Genomic DNA, 17,980 nt, shown 5'->3' with positions numbered 1-17,980 from the left:
TCTTTGCTGAACTTTTAATTTTGTTTGTGCATTGTTTTCCTAATTTCTTTTAGTCAGCTGACTAAACTAAATTTTTAGTTTAATGGACTTCTTTAAGAAAATTAGTTTAAATTCTTTAAAGTCAGCTCATGATCTTCATTTCTGTAGAGTCAGCTATTGGAGTTTCATTAAATTGCTATGGTGATGTCATGCTCACATTTTTTTGTAATCCGTACACTGCCATCTGCTCATTTGAGTAAGTGGTTTACATTTTCAGACTTTACTGGTTCACCTTGGCAGAGAAAAACATTCACCATTCAATACAGCTTGAGGTGCTGATCAGGCAGCTACTAGCATCTATGGGCAGATAGGACTTCTTGTTGGGGTATCTAATTGGGCAAGGACATTGGTCATGATCTGATCTCAGAGAAGTGAGTGAAGTGAGACTGCATATGTTCTTCCCTGACAGGGTGCTATAAAAAGACTCCACTGTTTATATGACCCATATTCTTGGGACCCAAATCAGGCAGAACTTCCACTTATTTCTCTGGCCAGACAGGGCTCCTGGCTTGGGTCTGCAAATAAGAAGAACCTCAGGAATAAACAGACCAGAATCTCTGAAATCTCTGTCTGGGCACCAGTGCAAGCAGGAATGTGGCCTGTCAAGATCTGAGCACTAGTCACAATAAACACACTCCCCATGAGGACTTTGTGTCAATGTAGGTTCATTAATTGTGGCAAATATACTGGTCTGGCGGAGGATGTTGACAACGGTGACAACTATGCTTGTGCAGTTACATGCAGGAGGCTATGGGAAGGAATAAGGGAAATTTCCATAGCTTCCTCTTGGTAATAACATAAAACCTGTGAACATAAAACTTGTCTTTAAAAAACTAAGTCTTAAAATACACAAAAATGTCTTCAAGTGACAACTCAGTGACTTAGTTAATACAAATTGTGTTTATCTCTCATTCATACCATATACACCAGTGCATGGGTTAAATTATGACTGCAACCTCTCACTCAGAGACTCAAGCTTCTTCCAACTTCTGGTTCTGACCTGTCCTACACTATTGGGGTTTTCTCTAGCAAGCCAGCAGATAATGTCAAGAAGAGCCAGGAGAAGACAAATTGCTGTCAAATATTTTAGTGTGAAGATGTCATAAATCACTATCATGGTGAGAATAGGACATACAGTCTCACCTAGATGTAAGAGAACTGGGAAGTATAGAATAGTGGTATGTGTATGCCAAGATTTTATTATATCATATAAAGATTAAATAGCCATATTCTTGGGCTAGCAGGCAAGAAACCACTTTCATCTCCTTTAATGAGGCATTTTTATTGAACATGCTAACACTGTCTATGACTACTGTAAGGTCTTTCTGCATGAATTTACTTCTCCCCCCATGAGCTGTTGCTTTTATATGATTGGTTCTATAGGTTTTAACTATATAAGGATTTTATGACAGAAAATCTAATGCAGAAATTAAGGGGAAATCAAAGCTCCTTTTATAAAATCCCAACTTATTTTTACTCCACTTAGGATAAAAGGGCTTTTCAATTACTCTATCTAGGCAATTCAGCATGCTTTTAGATACCAGATGCTATGAAATGGAGGGACCAGAATGCTATTCAATAGGGAAAATAAGGAAGACCTATGAGAATCAATCATATAAGGCAGTCACTTTGTCAATTAAGATATTTCCTTCTCTTCTATGAAGATGGGTTTCTCTACCTATTTTTTTGCTGGTTTTTAAATATGCATTCAACAAATTGAGATCTTGCAGTGGTTAAGAGGCAGAAACACACTCCAGTGTCATTAGCAGCCATGAAATCTAACAGCCAATATGCATGATTCTAGCTCCCTCTGCCCATAGTTTCTTATAGTTCCTAAGTAATGCAGAGCAAAGCTGACAAATACACCATAACCCTAAGATAAGGTCAATCATGTGTTTGTCACCAAATGTTATGCGTTCCATGCATTTCCTCAAGGACTCACTTGTTTTTTAGGAGACCTCATTATTACATTTCAGTTTTACAATGTTAATGGTCTTTTCTCCTGCTCTAGTTTGTTTGTTTTCTTGAAACCTAGTGCTAAAAGAATGAATGCTCTAGACAGGGAGTGACTCAGGGAGTCACAGCTTTGCCCCTTGACTTCCAGTCAGCCTTGGGCCCAGTTATTGCCATGCCTCTCCTGCCCATCACACCCTTCTTCTCCTTAGCCAGTTTTTACAGATGAACTGTTATGACAGTTTACTCAGAGTCAGAGGCCAGAGATTGATATGTCTTGGGAAAAGAGATATAAACACACTGTTAGACGAAAAGCAAAATTGATATAGGATTAGAAGGGCTTGACATCAGAGTTGGTTATTGGACCTACATCATTCAAGTGCAGGAGTGCGTTCACAGGCTGGAGCAAGAGAAAAACAGGGAGAGAGTCCCACATCCAGAGGAGAGAGCTACATTACACATATGTTACTATCTGCTGATAGGTTCACTTCTACCTAATCTTATCTAAAGAGCCATCCCTGTGAAGCTGACACACCTGATTCCCCATGGACAGAAAAAAATGTCACATGGACTGGCAAGTGCTGAGACTGAGAGCTCTACTTTATTAAATAGCACTATTGTAGGTATAATACAGGTACTCAACCTAGCCTCAGCATCTGAAGTCCATTTTTAGAATTGTCTTGATGTTGTTAGTATTATTCTGTCAATGCTCACTCAGACTTGCTGACCTCAAGGTTCATAAAATGAAAATGATCATCTGATTGGTGTAAGACACAACTCTGGATCTCCCCAAATGTTCTCGACTTAATCTTATTTCCCTTCTCCCAAAGGCAGTCCCAAGTACTTTCCATTGGATAAAGTAAAGGGCATCTGTGAGACTCTTGTTAAATGCCAACCAGGATGGCAAGTTGTATACAGATAGTCAACAAAGGTATTTTGTTGGGAGCAATTAGGAGATGCACCACCTACTCCCATGTGTCATGAAAATGTCTAGGATTACAGAATATTACTCTCTTCCTGAGAAAATCGTCTACTTTCACCAAAGAATAGGAGAGAAATGAGGTGTTACTAATTGTTGTAATCACTTAAAATTTGAGAAAAAGAGTTCAAAAACTCTGAGATTGTTCCCCCCAAGTTTCATGTAACTGTCTACCAAATTTTCTTTCAAGTGTTCTTTTAGTGGTCTCATTCCTTTTATGTTCTTTACAGACATACAACTTGCCTATTAATGGCTTGCATTGCAGAGAGTAACAGGTCTGGGGATCTCAAGCATGTTGAGATGAGAGAGGAGAGGACAGTCAGTGATAAAAAATCAGCAGTGATAAAGAAATGACTGAGAGTCCATCTTTCCCATCAGGAAGGAACTCAACAATTCATCTCTCCAATCAATGATGGGGTGCTTGGCTCTGAAAGGGAAGCATAAGCAGTGTTCAGACTCCTGCTGAGGAGGTGGATAAAGCCTGCAGGCCCCGTGCTCATGCTGGGCCAATCAGGGTCCATGAAAAAGTAGAAAGTACTCAGGTCCAGCGCGGGCATTCAAGCATCAGTAAGATCAGGTTACTATTCTGTAAAGAGAAGAATGTACAGTAAGGATGGGCACATGCCAGGAACAGATTGTCATTCAAGCTCAAAACGGTTAAAGAATTTAGAATTGAGTTTAGGAAATAGAGATGCTCTCAAAGTTTAAGTCACACACACAATCCCCTCTGATGTGAGTCATATCAGAATCTGTGCAGCATCCCAGGACTCATTCAACCAGCTCCCATGTGAGTCATAAACAGTATCCACATATATTAACACATCCTATCTTCCCACAATCACATTTTTTAGTGAACGGGACAAATGTGTCCCTATTTTACAGATGAAAAAGCTGGTTTCTAAGCAGTTAAGTGACCATCTAAGGTTACATAACCTCAAAATGGCAGTGGTAGGACTCAGACCCTACCTAGTCTTCATCTTCTGTCATAAAGTCTTTATTCAAGACACTCCTGGCACCCTTAGTCAGTTATCAGCGCTTCCCTCGGTCCAGTTTAGGGTATTTAACCAAGTAACCTTGTACATGCAGCTTCTCACTCTGTTTACAAAGGTAAACTGCAAACTTGCAATTCTTTTGAGAGAGGTTACACTTGTATTTTGGGTCAGGGCTTTTTCCTCTATTCCTGTAAAGGCATTTACACTTTAAGACTGGTATCCCAACTTTTCTAATAATACAAATCATGGGCATTTCCACAGAGCTCCCTACCTACCACCCTTCCCACAGATTTTTAAGTTTAAAATCTGGGGAGTGACATCTCTTCCATAGTTTAAATGTGGGTTTGAGGGTTGGGTCATCTAAGAGAATGAACCATGACTTAAGAGTCAAGAATGGTCATTTTAGTTCTGTTCTATTATTTGAAAGCAATTTTTATGATTTTGTAAAACTGTTTATTTTCTCTGATTCTCACTTTCATGTTTAATGTAAGGATGTTGATGCCATGATTTTCAAAACCCCTTTTGTTCTCACATTAAATATATGTATGTTTTTAAATGATTATTCTGTTTTCTACTCAAGTGACTCAATTGAGCACCTAAAATGAAAATTAGTTATGCATTGATTTATTTCATTAACTGTTCATTAATTAAATTAATGTGCCTACTTTGAAGCATGCACAGAGTAGGTGAGATTATGGCTGCCACAAGATACTGGCAGAGCGCCCCAGAATCTCCAACTTCTACCCCTCGCCCCAAGCTTGTCCTCATGAGCTCCATCTACAACACTCACCTGAGCAGACCACACCCACATCTTCCTTGTGGTTGCAGTTGTGATATCCCCAGAACCTGTGCCGGCACTGCTCTAGGGACTCCTCCTTCCCTGAGCAACGAACATCATCCAGCCAGATGCGGCCAACCCCAGGACCAAAGCTTTTCCGGACTTTGGCAGATGGAGAGAGGGACTCCCCACAGCCCAGTTGCTTGCATACCACCTGGTCCTGCTTTTCTCCCCAGTCGTCATCACAGACAGAGCCCCACACCCCGTTGTGCAACACCTCCAGTCGTCCAGAGCAGCGATTGTCTCCTCCTACCAGCCGCAGATCGAAAGGATCTGTAGGGCACAGGAGAAATTCAGGGGACAGAGAAAGGCATGGAAAGAAGAAGAAGATCATTTTCATCTACGTCCAAATCTCATCAGCACGTTTGGACCTCTCCACCTATTTTTTCTATAATTACAATCCCTTCTCTAGTTTCCACTCCCATGTGGCCCAGGTCCATGCCCTTACCTAGAAATGTTTCACTTCTTCATCTATTTATAAAAATCTAATATTTATAAGTACTTTCTAATAGGTTTTAAAAACTGAAGTGCAACAATTAATGGAATGGTATGCCTTGTCCTATTACATAGAGTTCCATATAAGAGTTCGTTTTAATATAGTGCATGATTCTGTTTAAAGCAATGTCATATAAAAAGGCAGGTATGGGGGCCTCCCTGGTGGTGCAAGGGGTTAAGAGGCAGCACTATAAAGCAATCCGCAGCCATTGCAGCACGAGTTCAATCCCCGGCCGGGGAGGTGACCGTCATGGCACAGCAGACCTTGCCTGTCTCGCCCACTGCTCCCCTCAGCAGTGTATTTCAGTCAGTCTGTCTGTTCTGTTCCCCACTCTGTCTCTGGTGAATCCCCCCCACCTTTGGCCTGTACCCCAGCTAGTTTATGCAAAAATAAATAAATCTTTTTTAAAAATAAATAAATAAAAAGGCAGATATTACTATTTCCTTTTGAAATCTAAAAATTGCCAAACAGCACAATTTAGTAACTTTGTCATGGTCTTTATTGCTTGAGTATTTTTCTGTGAACATTGCTTGAATAGAATTCCATTTAATCCCATTCAAAATAACCAAAGTCTCTTGACAGATAGGACTTACCTTCACACTCAACCCACATGTCTTCATCGTGGGTACAGTTGTTCTCCCCCCAGAGTCCAGAAGGGCAGTCCACAAGGCTTTTTTCTTGTCCTGAGCATGACAACTGGCTCAGCCAGATGGGCCCTTGGCCCTGGGTATTCTTTTTGCAGCATCTCTGGGTCAGTGTGGCCCTCCCACACCCTAGCTGTCGGCACATCACCTTTGCAGCTGGGAGGCCTCTTTCCGACATGCACACAGTACCCCACTGATCTTGGTGCTTCACTTCCACACGCCCCTTGCAGCGCCCCGGGCCATCAATCAACCGCAAGCTCTCTAGGACTGTGGGGAAAGAAAGAGGAAGCATCTGTTCCAGCTCTCTGTTGTTAGTGTACAGTATAATATATACCAGAGTGAGCTTGCTGCAGAATGGCTGAGTGAATTGATGGAGTGAAAGTCATTTCTCAATTCCAAGTTGAATCATTATTTCTGTAACATTTTTGATTTTTCAAATCATTTCACATTCAAGTTCTTATGTGCTACTAAAAGAGGCAAGTGGAGGCATTGCATATATTTTTAAATAGAATGAAGTACAATAACAACCACACACGACATGTCCTAAACCAAAAATATTTTGGTTCAGTTTCACATTATCACCCCAGTATCCCAGATTAGTGTTCCCAACCCTCAATCTTTCTAAGAAATAGGAATGAGACCTTTGCATCAAGGCACAAAGATTTAATGGGTAACAAACTGTGGGGTAACAAAGAGAAAGCATGGACTAATTCCTTAGCTAAACCACAGTCTAATGGGGGAGAAAGTATACACAAAGAGTGGAGAAGTTATTGATACATAGGACCAATATGTAAAAGTGGAGTAAATGAATTCAATGTTGGGGGGAAAACTGTGTTGTATTGGTTTTCTATTAGCCTCTTATACATAGTTATATACAAGAGAAAATTCATTACGTCAACAAGAAAGAATAACAATTCTAGTCAATATATGTATATATAATAGCAACTATACTTAATTTTATATAGTTTATATATTTCTTAAGTTCATATATTTGTTTTCTGTATATTAATATCTCTCATCTCTTTATGTAATTAGATAGATAGGTAGTAGGTAGGTAAGTAGGTAGGTAGGGAGAGAGAGAGAGAGAAAGAGAGAGAGATACAGGTAGATGCCTCTATAGATGTGTTGTGTTGGTTTCCTATGAGCATCTCCTATCTACCTACCTAGATGGCGAGCTCCTTGAGAAGCTCTCAAGGAGCTTCTCCTAAGAAGAGAAATAGGCAGTATATAGATTGAAACTAAGAGAAAAATCATTAACTAAAGCAAGAAAGAATAGCAATTCTAGCTGAGAATGTGTTCTCCAAGACCCAAAATAGAGAAAATGTGAGGGCAATTGAGAGTGGTCAGTGGGGTGTGAGCAGCTGGAAGATGATCCTCAAGTTCTGCATACTCACTCTCACAGGATGCACCCGCATCCTCCTGATGAAGGCAGTTAAAAACATCTTCACTTTTATCACATTGAGACAGTGCATCTTCCATCCCTATGCAATTGACATCTTGGAAGAGGACTTTTTGTTCTTCTGCTGCTGGTGGCTTATATAAATTACCATAGGGCACCCCCTTGGCTGCTCCACAGCCCAGCTCCCGGCATACCACAGCAACGTCTTTTATGTCCCAGCCATCATCACAAATGGTGCCCCACAGACCTTCCTGTTCCACCTCCACCCGACCTTCACAATGGTGGCGGCCTCCCACCAGTCGGAGCCTGGATGAAGACTCTGCAAAGAAATGAGACAGTGGCTGGAGATCTCTGGGGGTAGCCCAGAGAATACTCAGATATATTTACAGTTATCTTGGGACACTTCCACTATTCGTGGAGGGTGAGGGGAGTTGGGGAATGAGACAGGAGACACCAAAGGGGAAGGGGAGGGGGAGGAGCTTCAGAACCTCCCTCTCTGGGTTCTGGTTCTGCCATACTCTTAATTGCAACCTCCCAAGAAACTCCACTTCATGATAGCTGAATATGACTGCTAGCATTTGAGTTTGAAGATTAAGAGAAAGAGACTGATGAAGATCCAGTAGAGTTCTTAGAATTTCTAGCAGAGAAATTGTAAGGTCCTCCAGAGGCCATCAAAATCCTCCCCACTATTTCACAGATAAAGAATATGTTCTTCATAGAAATAAAGACCATACAGTAATTCTATCAGATAGTCAAGTCCCCAGGTGAAAACATGAATGTAAAGATAATATCTATTGTGATCTTTCTTCATCATGACTCTCTCCCCATGGCAGCCAGACTGGGACAGAATGTCCCGATAGAATTTGAGCTGAACAACCTGATTCTCTCTCTCTCCTGTCCCCCAACAGCCAATCATCCACCCCTGTACATCCTTGCTGCTTCCTATGTCCAAGAACTCAATTTAGAAGAAACACAGTAAACACTAACAAGGGAAGATCCAGAGGCTCAAAGTCTCAGAGCCCCAAAACTTCTAGGGGATTCTATGGTTTGGAGGTGGGAGAGAGGCTCCACGAGTCCTCCAGATAAGTCTAAATAATAAAGAAGTGGTTTCTGCTCCCCGACTACCACTCTGGGAAATACTACCAGAAAAGCTCTCCCTTTCACCAAGACACAGACAGAGAATGGAGATAACTGCAGGGAAACCAGCAAAGAGCCCATCAGGAAACAAACTTTTGCTGAGCAGATACTGCCTCCCAGATAGTATTGTATGACTCAGAGAATGGTGAGGAACAAGATCATCAAATTGCTGCCCTTAAGGAGATTAAATGTTATAGGTCTGAGGCAATCCCACCACGTGTCCTGCAGCCTCAGAGTGACACAGAAAATCTGAATTTGCCACACCTCCACGGAGTGGGTTGGGGAGGTCCAGAGGGTTCTGGTGCTCCTGAAGGGGCCAAATATCAACTAGAAGTCTGTGTCCTGTGAGATATGAACAGTGTAACATATGTCAACATGAGCCACGTGGCAGGGCTTCTTGCATGAATAGAAGATGACTTCTGAGAACCAGGTTCCCCAATGTCGCTGCTTGTCTCAACCCTGCACAAACTCTCCAGAACTTGGAAACAACCCCAGAAGAAGTATTTGAATGAGAAAACTCTGACCTGGCTAATTTTAAACTGTATTAAGATGTTTAGGTTTGGGTTTATACATTTAGTTTCTCTCCTCTTCTCCCATTATATTTTGGAGGGAGCAAGATGAGGAAAGATGGCTAGTGATAGAAATTAAGTTATGTCTGCAAAAAACTAAGAAATGTTTTCACTTTTTGAATACCCAAGTGTAGGTGTATATATCTAAGTAAAAATATAAGTTCAGAGGCGTCAACTAGAAATAACTTTTGGGTCATTGTAACCAAGATGAGCATTTGGATTGGCATCATTATGGACTCTGGTGAGTATTAGCTGTCAGAGTCATGTTTAGGTTATTTTATTTGATTTTGAATTAAAAATTTTTGCTTTAAATGAGTTTTTATTTTCCATGAAGTGGAGGATTTGAGCACCTCCTAGGAAAGGAGAAATATGTACAGAAGAAAGAAACAGAGTAAGTATAAATGAAATCTCAGAAGGGATGAGAAAAGAACTGGAATCTAGAGAGAAGCATGGAGGGGCCCACCTGGGCAGCTGTGTCCTGGGTTGTGCTTTACTAGCGGAGAGATGGAGGGGTCAGGATGCAGAAGCAATATACTGGGATGTGGGGAGACCCCAAAGAGGGCAGTTGTCTCCATGTACCAGTTGTGAGAGACTGAAAAACCTCTAAGTAATCTGAGTGTCAGGCTGAGCACCCAGACGCAGCAACCCTGGAGGGGTCAAGCTGCACCCACATGGTGGAGGAGGTTGCACACCCACAGTGACATTTGCAGCTGCCCCTCTCTGGGAAAGCCTCTGTCATGGAGAGAAGAGTAAGCTGAAGGGATAATGTAGGAGACAGACAAGCCACAACCAACCCCCTGAGTTTGGACCACCGCAGCCTTCCTCCCACAATTATTCTCTCTGTGCAGCCCCTTCCCTCCTCAACCAAGCAGTGTGGACATTGCCCAAAGACTCCTCACATTCTAAATCATCTACAGTGTTGTAAACCAGTGTTGCGGCAATAAAAACAAGCAAAAACAAAAAACTTCCAGAGGTGGCTTTCAGGCTGCTGTCAGTCCACATGCTACATGAAAGCTACATTTCTAATTTGAAGGCCCCATTAAGACTGGCAGAGGAACTTAGAAATGGAAGAACCCAGAGGGCCAAAGGAAACTCACTTGCAGATATGGCCACAAGGAGAGAGGAAACTTGTCCTCTGAGCCTGAAACAAAGTCCTCTGCTACTTGAAGGTGCTCAAGAGTCGGGCCATGAAGGTCAACTGGGGAAGAAACTCCCTTGCAAGATAAGCCACACCAATTCCTCCTATGTGCTGGAGCTAGCAATCTATTCACATTAAGACCGAGTGGGCGACACAGGAAATGAAAAGGAACCCTACAGGAACTATTTTGAACCAGCACCTCTCTCCATGACCCAAGGAACTTCAAAATTTCCAGTCTCTGGAGCTTGAAGGCCTTCTTCTTGAAACCCTAAAAATATCTTACCTGAAAAGCCAGGTCCTGTGCAAATGGCTGGGGAGAAAAGAGAGAAGTCAGTGAGGTCATGTAGCCAATTCCCAAAGTTTTGCTCAAATAACCATAACCATCTAGAAGGCGTCTACCAAATACTGTGAGATAGTTACAGTGATTGATACAGCCCTGTTAGGAACTTCTCCTGGAATGGCCAGCCTCACAGGAAAAGTGAGCACTGCCCAGGAGCCTCATACACCAATCCCACCCCAGCAAACTGATCCATTGTGTCTCTCCACATTTGATGGTGACTGGCCATGGATAGACTTGGGTTTCTATTTTAGTGATGTAACCACTGGTCTCGAGAGAAGAGCATGTTGGAAGCCCTGGGAAGACATAGTGGTAGAGGAAGGTAAAAGTGCCAGGGAGGGGCAAGCAGAGAATAGGAAGACTGGCAGGATCTGTCATGTTTACTAGCACTGCATTTAGGATCAACAAACTTCTATAAAGGGCCAGAGCTTATATATTTTAAGTTTTGTGGGCATGTGGTTTCTGTTACAACTTGTCCCAGTTCCCCTTGTGACGTGAGGGCAGGCACATATATGCAATGAGTGAGCATGGCCATGTTCCAGTAAACCTTTACTTAAAGACACTGAAATTTAAACTTATGTCATTTTCACATTCTTTTGATTTTGTTCCATCACTTAAACATGTTAAAATGACTCTTGGTTTCTGGGTTGCACATTGCCAAACCCTGGTCAGTGGGCCAGAAAGCAGCTCTCCATTTAGTTCCAAACATCTAGGTTCAAGCACCAGCACCTCTTCAAGACATTTGAGTTCCTTCCTACAGGTCTCTGAGTGATGAGCTCCTCTACCCATCAGGTTCCCTATTAATGCTGTGGAACCCTGAGCCCTGTGCCCGCCAGTGTTCACTGAGGCCTACGTAATTGATCTGCAGACCTGGATGCCCTCACCCCCCCTTAGGTTCTTTCTGAAGGAGCTAATGTCTTTGTCCCTCCAGGCTAGAGCTTTTCAGGCAGACCAAGTATTTCAGTGGCTTACTTGAAATATTTTCTTCCCTTAGCTTCCAAATATTTCTTAACAAGCCCATATCCTTAATCTTTAGGGTGTGATCACCCACAGATTCAGTGAGACCATGTGTGCAACTGTCTAAACCACAAGGTTATATTATACACAACACCCACATGTCTGGTGAAGAACACACAACATGTTTACATGTGAAGGGAACTGAACACACCAAGCCTGAAAAGCAAGTGTGGAAGTGACATAAATTTGAAAGCTTATAGCAGGTGTGGAAGTTCTCCCTCAGGGTGGATAGCTATGGGCAGCACAGGTCAGAGAGGCTTCATGAAGGAGGGGGAACTGAAGGTGAACCTGGGAGATTCAGTAGTGTGTCCATGATGATCAAGAGTAGCTGTTAGGCTGGGACTACATCAAATTGAAGAGCTTCTGTACAGGGCCTCCCATGGTGGTGCAGCGGTTGAGCGCTGGGCTGTGAAGCTGCCCGCAGCCTCTACAGCGCCGGTTCCATCCCCGGCGGCCAGTGAGGGTCCCACATGGCACGCAGACCTCTCCTGCCACTCCCGCTACTCCCCTCAGCAGTGTATTTCATCAGTCTGCCTGTTCTGTTCCTGGTCTGGCTCTGGTGAATTCACTCACCCTTCCACACTTTTGACTGTACCCAGTGCTTGTATAAATAAATAAATAAATCTTTAAAAAAAAAAAAAAGAGCTTCTGTACAGCAAAAAAGACAGTAACCAAAACTAAGAGACATCCCACCGACTAGGGGAAAATTTTTGCACACAACACTAATGATAAAGGACTGATCACAAAAATCTACAAAAAGTTGAAGAGACTCAACAAAAACAAATTAAATAATCCAGTCAAAAAATGGGCAGAAGAGCTAAAATGGAACTTCTCCAAAGAGGAAATGCAAATGGCCAACAGGCACATGAAAAAATGTTCAGCATCACTTGTAATCAGGGAAATGCAAATCAAAACTACAATGAGATACCATCTTACACCAGTGAGAATGGCATGTATTAAAAAAACTAGCTACAACAAATTTTGGCGAGGGTGTGGAGAAAAAGGAACTCTCCTGCACTGCTGGTGGGAGTGCAAACTGGTCCAACCACTATGGAAAGCTGTCTGGAGATTCCTCAACCTGCTAAAGATGGAGCTTCCATATGATCCAGCAATTCCACTCCTAGGGATTTACCCAAAGCACACAGAAACATTAATTCTAAAGAGCACCTGCACCCCTATGTTTATAGCAGCACTGTTCACAATAGCTAAGCTATGGAAACAACCCAAATGCCCAGAAATAGATGAGTGGATCAAGAAGATGTGGTACATATACACCATGGAATATTACCCAGCATTCAAAAAAGATAAACACATGCAATTTGCAGCAACATGGATGGCGCTGGAAGGGATCATGCTCAGCGAAATAAGCCAGAAAGAAAAAGAAAAATACCAGATGGTCTCACTCATAGCAGGAATTTAGAAAACCTAAATAAGGGACAAGGGACTGGGATATAGAGTAATTATAATAAAGTGAAAATCAAAATCAACAAGCAACTATAAACCAGAGACACACTACGGGGGGTGGGGAAGAGGAGGGATTAGAGTCAAAATAAGGGGGGTGGGAATTGTATGGGGATTATAACCAAGATGAAAATGCATACAGAAATGGAAAATTATGTAAAATATATATATAATTAAATTTAATTTAATCTAAAAAAGAGTAGCTAGCTGTTAGGTGACATGGGGCGGGGGGGGGTGCATCAATGTTTAAGAATAGGGCCAGTGGGCCTCCCTGGTGGCGCAGCGGTTGAGCGCTGGGTTGCGAAGCTGCCCGCAGCCTCTGCAGCACCGGTTCGATCCCCAGCTGCTCCCTGGACACCAGAGGAGGGTCCCACATAGCACTCAGACCTCTCCTGCCGCCTGCTGCTCCCCTCAGCAATGTACTTCGGTCCTTCTGCCTGCTCTGCTCCCCGCTCTAGCTCTGGTGAATTCTCTCACCCTCCCATGCTTCTGACTGTACCCAGTGCTTGTATAAATAAATAAATAAATCTTTTTTAAAAAAATTTAAAAATTAAAAAAAAGAAAAGAATAGGGCCAGCACTCTACATAGACCACATAAGCATCTAATAGAGAGATCAGTGTGGGCTTAGGTGATATACCAGGTCATCAGGACAATAAAAATAAGCTTGTTTTCTTAGTTACAGGCTCTTAATAAACGTCTGGGGAAGCAAGATTGCAGAAATATATGGTATTTTAAAAATTCAGACAGCTGAGAACTCCAAGAGTCAAGGTGGAAAGTCTGTCCTTTTAAGTATAAAATCCCAGTTTGCTCTAGGTTAATTTAGAAACTAGTGCAAACTAAGGAAGCATTATGCAAAGCAATTTTGAGAGGAAAATAGATATCATCAAGGAAAGTTATTGGTCTTACAATTTTATTTTATTTTCTTGCTCTACCTGCTGCTATCCAAGTTCCATTCATTTGTGTTTTTATAAATCCCTGAATAAATACTTACAGAGTTGTATGTAAAAAGTTAAAGGAGGTAAACTATTATAAATTTTTCACTATAAATATAGTAAATAAAAAAATGATAAAGTGGATTATAGATTAGGCGTAGATTAAGTGACTTTGTAGGTTTAGAACAGTTGCCAGATGTAGAGAAGGAAGAAGCCTCTGTGTGAAAGATACCTGGGTCAGCACCACGCATCTGGGCAAAGAGGGGATTCTCTTCTGAGAGTTCTAGAATGCTTGAAAGCCTAAGCCGACAGGAGCAGGGGCACTCACCAAGGATCAAGGAGAACAGCAAAGCCATCATCTAGGTAGCTGTGGATGAAGAGCCAAAATTTAAAGCTGAAAGCAGACCCCAGAGCAGCAATACTCTGCTTTCACTGAAGTGTGCTGAGCTGAGAGGAAGACAGACCATGTCTTCACAGAAGCATGATCAGGTGACCAGAAACCAGTGGGTTCAGGGAGCAGAACTGCTGGAGCTAGACTTGCTGAATTCAGCATCTCTCCAGAGGAAGGGAGGAGGTTGCAACTGGCACAAAGATACTCAAAATAAAAGAAAACAATAAAAACACAGGTTGTCATGACTTAGTTCTGCTATAACCCCAGAGCCATTCATCTCTGCCTCAGTCCTTTCACTATATGCACTGTTTCCACAAGAAGAGGCAGGGCCACATTAGAAGATCAGGTAATGTTTGACCTCCAGATATGTCTCATGGGGGCAGGTGCCAGCTTTGATCCCTTCATTCCAGGGGAAGTGCCTAGAGAAGGTGGAAGCAAGAGGCCAGCGAATAAAACCAGAGCTTCCCCTAGGGGAATCTGGGGGTACCATAATCCAGAGTCAAGGTGTCCATCTCTGCATCCAGACCTGCCTTTATTACCTTCAAACCAGCTTTTCCAGTGCTAAGCAGAGGGCCCATACTTGGATCTGCACTTCTTCTGTGCTTGTTCTAGTGTACACTTGTCCTCAGAAGCTGGATGAAAATAGATCCATGTGGTAATGAGCTCAAGACATTCTTAGGTCAAAGGATTGATAGATTGAGTAGCAAGACCCACAGGATTCTCAAGCCCCACTGCATTGCTGCATCATTGAACATAGGTATGCTTGAAGAGCTATTTAAGTCTAGAAGGCTCACACACAGATGCTAGCATCACTCCCTGCTCTTTCAAGCAGGGTAACTTTTCTGACACAATGAGATGTTTTCATTTCTTTCCAATATTCAGGTACTCAACACAAAACCTGGTTCACTATAGACATTTATTGTTAAGCCTGTATTTCTTCATTTGTTTATTATTATATTTAGAACAAAAAGGTTTTAGTAGCCAAAAGTGCCAGGCAATATGATGGGTGGAGTACAGTGATGAATTACTGACAAAGGGAAAAATTGTTGCTCCAAAAGATTTTGGTCCAGAAAATATAAAAGCATGTGAAGACAGCTGTTAGAGGAAAAGAGCAAAAAATTTGGGGGACACAATACAGAAAATGTCCACCCATCCTTGGGGGCTAATGAGAGACTTCACAGACATGATGACACTGAGCAGGAGTTAAAGGATGAGAAGCATGGAGAATCAGAATGGGAAAAGCTTTGCTATGCAGACACAGACAAATGAACAACATTACTCATTTAAGCAGTGACTGGCAGATTTCAATGGCTAGATCGCAGTCTGCTTGGTGGGCGGGGTCAGAGAACACTGGGGTTGAGAGGTAAAGACACAAGATGATACAACAAGGTCCAGATGATGGAGGGTTTATTAATGAAGAAATTTGTGAATGTTGATTACTCACATCCTTCTGCCTTTGGTTCTGAAATGATGCAATAATAGACACAGGATTCAGAAAAGTCTCAAAAATCAGCTATACTGTTGGTGGATGTAGATTAGATTCATCTTTGGACCCTAGACTGCAACTGAAATTCAAGATCCCATACATCTACCTTTTCAGTTGGAGGAGAAAAGACTTCTTGTGGCCTGGGGAAGACAAATTCACCAAAGAGTTCAGTCCTCATGACCCACGTATTTTCTACCCTTCTCAAATGGAAAACTGAGTGAATGAAAATGAGAGGGAAAATAAATAAAAAAGTTTTCTCTTCCAATACAGCATTTTACTAGCAGTCAAGAAAATGAAAGTAAAGGACACTTTTTCCATCAGAAAAGACATTATCCCATAGGACACAAGAAACCACTGGCGGGTGTCAGCCATGTTAGCATGTGTGGTCCAGCCGCAAGGTGGGGGAGGAGCTAGTTGGGGGAAGTCTGGGACCAAGGAGAGTTGTGCAGAGAGCACGGGCCTGCTGCAGACAGAACAGAGGAGGATCTGAACCAACACGGTTGCATGGAATATTGAGGGAAGGGAATGGAAATGAGAGACATGGTTGAATTTATGAGAAGACTTTGCTCTTGGATATGACAACTAGTGCTTTAAGGCAATTCCCAGATGTCTGGAAGGCAGAAGTGTGACAGAAGGTGACAGTAAACGTGAACGTCAGCAATTGTGGATGTAAGGCAGCAGACTACTGTTTGGGACGCTTGTTTAAAATGAGGGAGGCAAGTTAGATGGGGCAGGGAAGTTTTTTAAAAATGAAATAATCACTGAAATAATCACTACAAAGAAAAGGAATCCTGAATAAGGACACGTAAAGTGACTCTTTTTGAGCACTGCATTGAAAACCCACGCTGGTAAGGGGTGTCCATGCGCCCAGTTGTGAGCCCCCTCAGGCTGCAGTCAGAAGATGGGCAGTGAGATTCCTGCCTGACATTCAGACTTGGGAATGTGTAAGGAAAGCATGTTGGGAAGCAGAGAAAGTCAGAGGGTTCAGGCTGAGAGAGAAAGTCTAGTTGCCTACAAGACTTAAGATCAGGAAATGGGTTGATAAAAACTGAAAACAGGAATGAGTCATAGCAAAAGGGAGCTCAGAGAGAAAGGGCCAGAGAAAGTCAGAAAATTCAAGGGATGGGAAATTTGGAGAGGAGGGTGTGAGGTTTTAGAGGGGAACTTGGGGCAATAAAATGGTCCAAGTTAAAGTGTTGGAAGAGGGTGGATGTGGAGGTGGAAGTTTCAGAAGCTAAGGAGTTTAGGAAATTGAGAGGCTATCAATAAGATTTAGATGTGGTGCTGGACACAGCAGGAAGCCCAGCCTTATATGGAAGAAGATAACCGGAGAACATGAATATATAACACATGTAAGAGTGGAGAAGACACTGTCAGGTACTCTAATGAAGACTGAGCTGCCTGTTGCACTGGCTGAACATCAAGGTGAAACCCTTATGACGAACAACTGGATAGATCAGTTACAGTGGGGTCCAAGAAAATAGGAAACCATCTGAGTTTTCCAGTACTTCTCGGAAGGTGATAAATGACTGTTGACTCTGAGTGAATGAACAAATGATTGTATTGATGGTCAAAGAACATCATTGAGTTTGAAATCATCAGAAACGCCATCTCTTGTCTGTCCTGTCTACATTGTCTTATATGAGCTGGAGCAGAGAGTCAGATCTCTAAGAGAGTAATCAGCAGTGTTCTGTCTACTTGGGGTTTGCATAATCTGTGGATGATATGAAGAGCTGATAGGACCCCAGATCAATCAAGGGCCCACCACCACAACAGTGGAATGGGTTGTTTTGCCAGAACCTCACTCCAGGCACTCTTGAGAGGTGAGGCTCTCCATGTGAACCTACATTAACTTTGGAACTTGGTGGTACAGGCAAAAGCCACAGGGTTATGCTTTCTGAGAAGGCAAGGACTGACATTCTGAGCCGCTGATTTTCTCTGGAGGATCTGGCTGCACTGTCCTTTGTGCATCTATACCTATCTGTAAACAACAGCATTGCTGTCATTTCTTTATCTGCCACCCCCTCCAGAGATAGCCAAGTTAGAGAAGGAGTTCAAAATGAGGAATAGATCCAGGATTTGATGTTAACAAACCATAAGCACAGTCTTCAGTCATTTAGAATAAAGTTATTTCATAGGATTCCTGAGGAGAAAACAAAACAGAAAGCTTT

General features: G+C 42.4%; 1 protein-coding gene across 1 annotated transcript; it reads right to left on the bottom strand.

The window, feature by feature from the left end:
* Positions 1 to 2,235: 2,235 nt before the first annotated feature.
* CD5L (CD5 molecule like) lies at positions 2,236 to 14,406 on the bottom strand. Its single transcript, XM_037498658.2, has 6 exons — positions 14,261 to 14,406; positions 10,468 to 10,494; positions 7,336 to 7,659; positions 5,891 to 6,208; positions 4,754 to 5,074; positions 2,236 to 3,557 (listed from the first exon to the last, which is right to left on the bottom strand). Exons 1-6 carry the CDS (start codon positions 14,289 to 14,291, stop codon positions 3,553 to 3,555), a joined length of 1,026 nt encoding a protein of 341 aa, XP_037354555.1. The 5' UTR covers positions 14,292 to 14,406; the 3' UTR covers positions 2,236 to 3,552.
* Positions 14,407 to 17,980: the final 3,574 nt, after the last annotated feature.

The sequence above is a fragment of the Talpa occidentalis genome, unplaced genomic scaffold, assembly GCF_014898055.3.
Source record: "Talpa occidentalis isolate TD23 unplaced genomic scaffold, MPIMG_talOcc4v2.1 talOcc4.9, whole genome shotgun sequence".
In the NCBI taxonomy this organism is placed as follows: Eukaryota; Metazoa; Chordata; class Mammalia; order Eulipotyphla; family Talpidae; genus Talpa; species Talpa occidentalis.
The sequence above is the reverse complement of the archived record's forward strand: the minus strand, read 5'-3'. Positions and strand labels throughout refer to the sequence as shown.

Excerpts from the sequence above, each read along its gene's own strand:
- CD5L (XM_037498658.2), bottom strand. The coding sequence starts at position 14,291 with ATGATGGCTTTGCTGTTCTCCTTGATCCTTG. Across the intron at positions 10,495-14,260 it reads GCTGTTCTCCTTGATCCTTG|CCATTTGCACAGGACCTGGC; the intron begins GTGAGTGCCCCT and ends TTTTCTCCCCAG. Across the intron at positions 7,660-10,467 it reads CACAGGACCTGGCTTTTCAG|AGTCTTCATCCAGGCTCCGA; the intron begins GTAAGATATTTT and ends ATTTCTTTGCAG.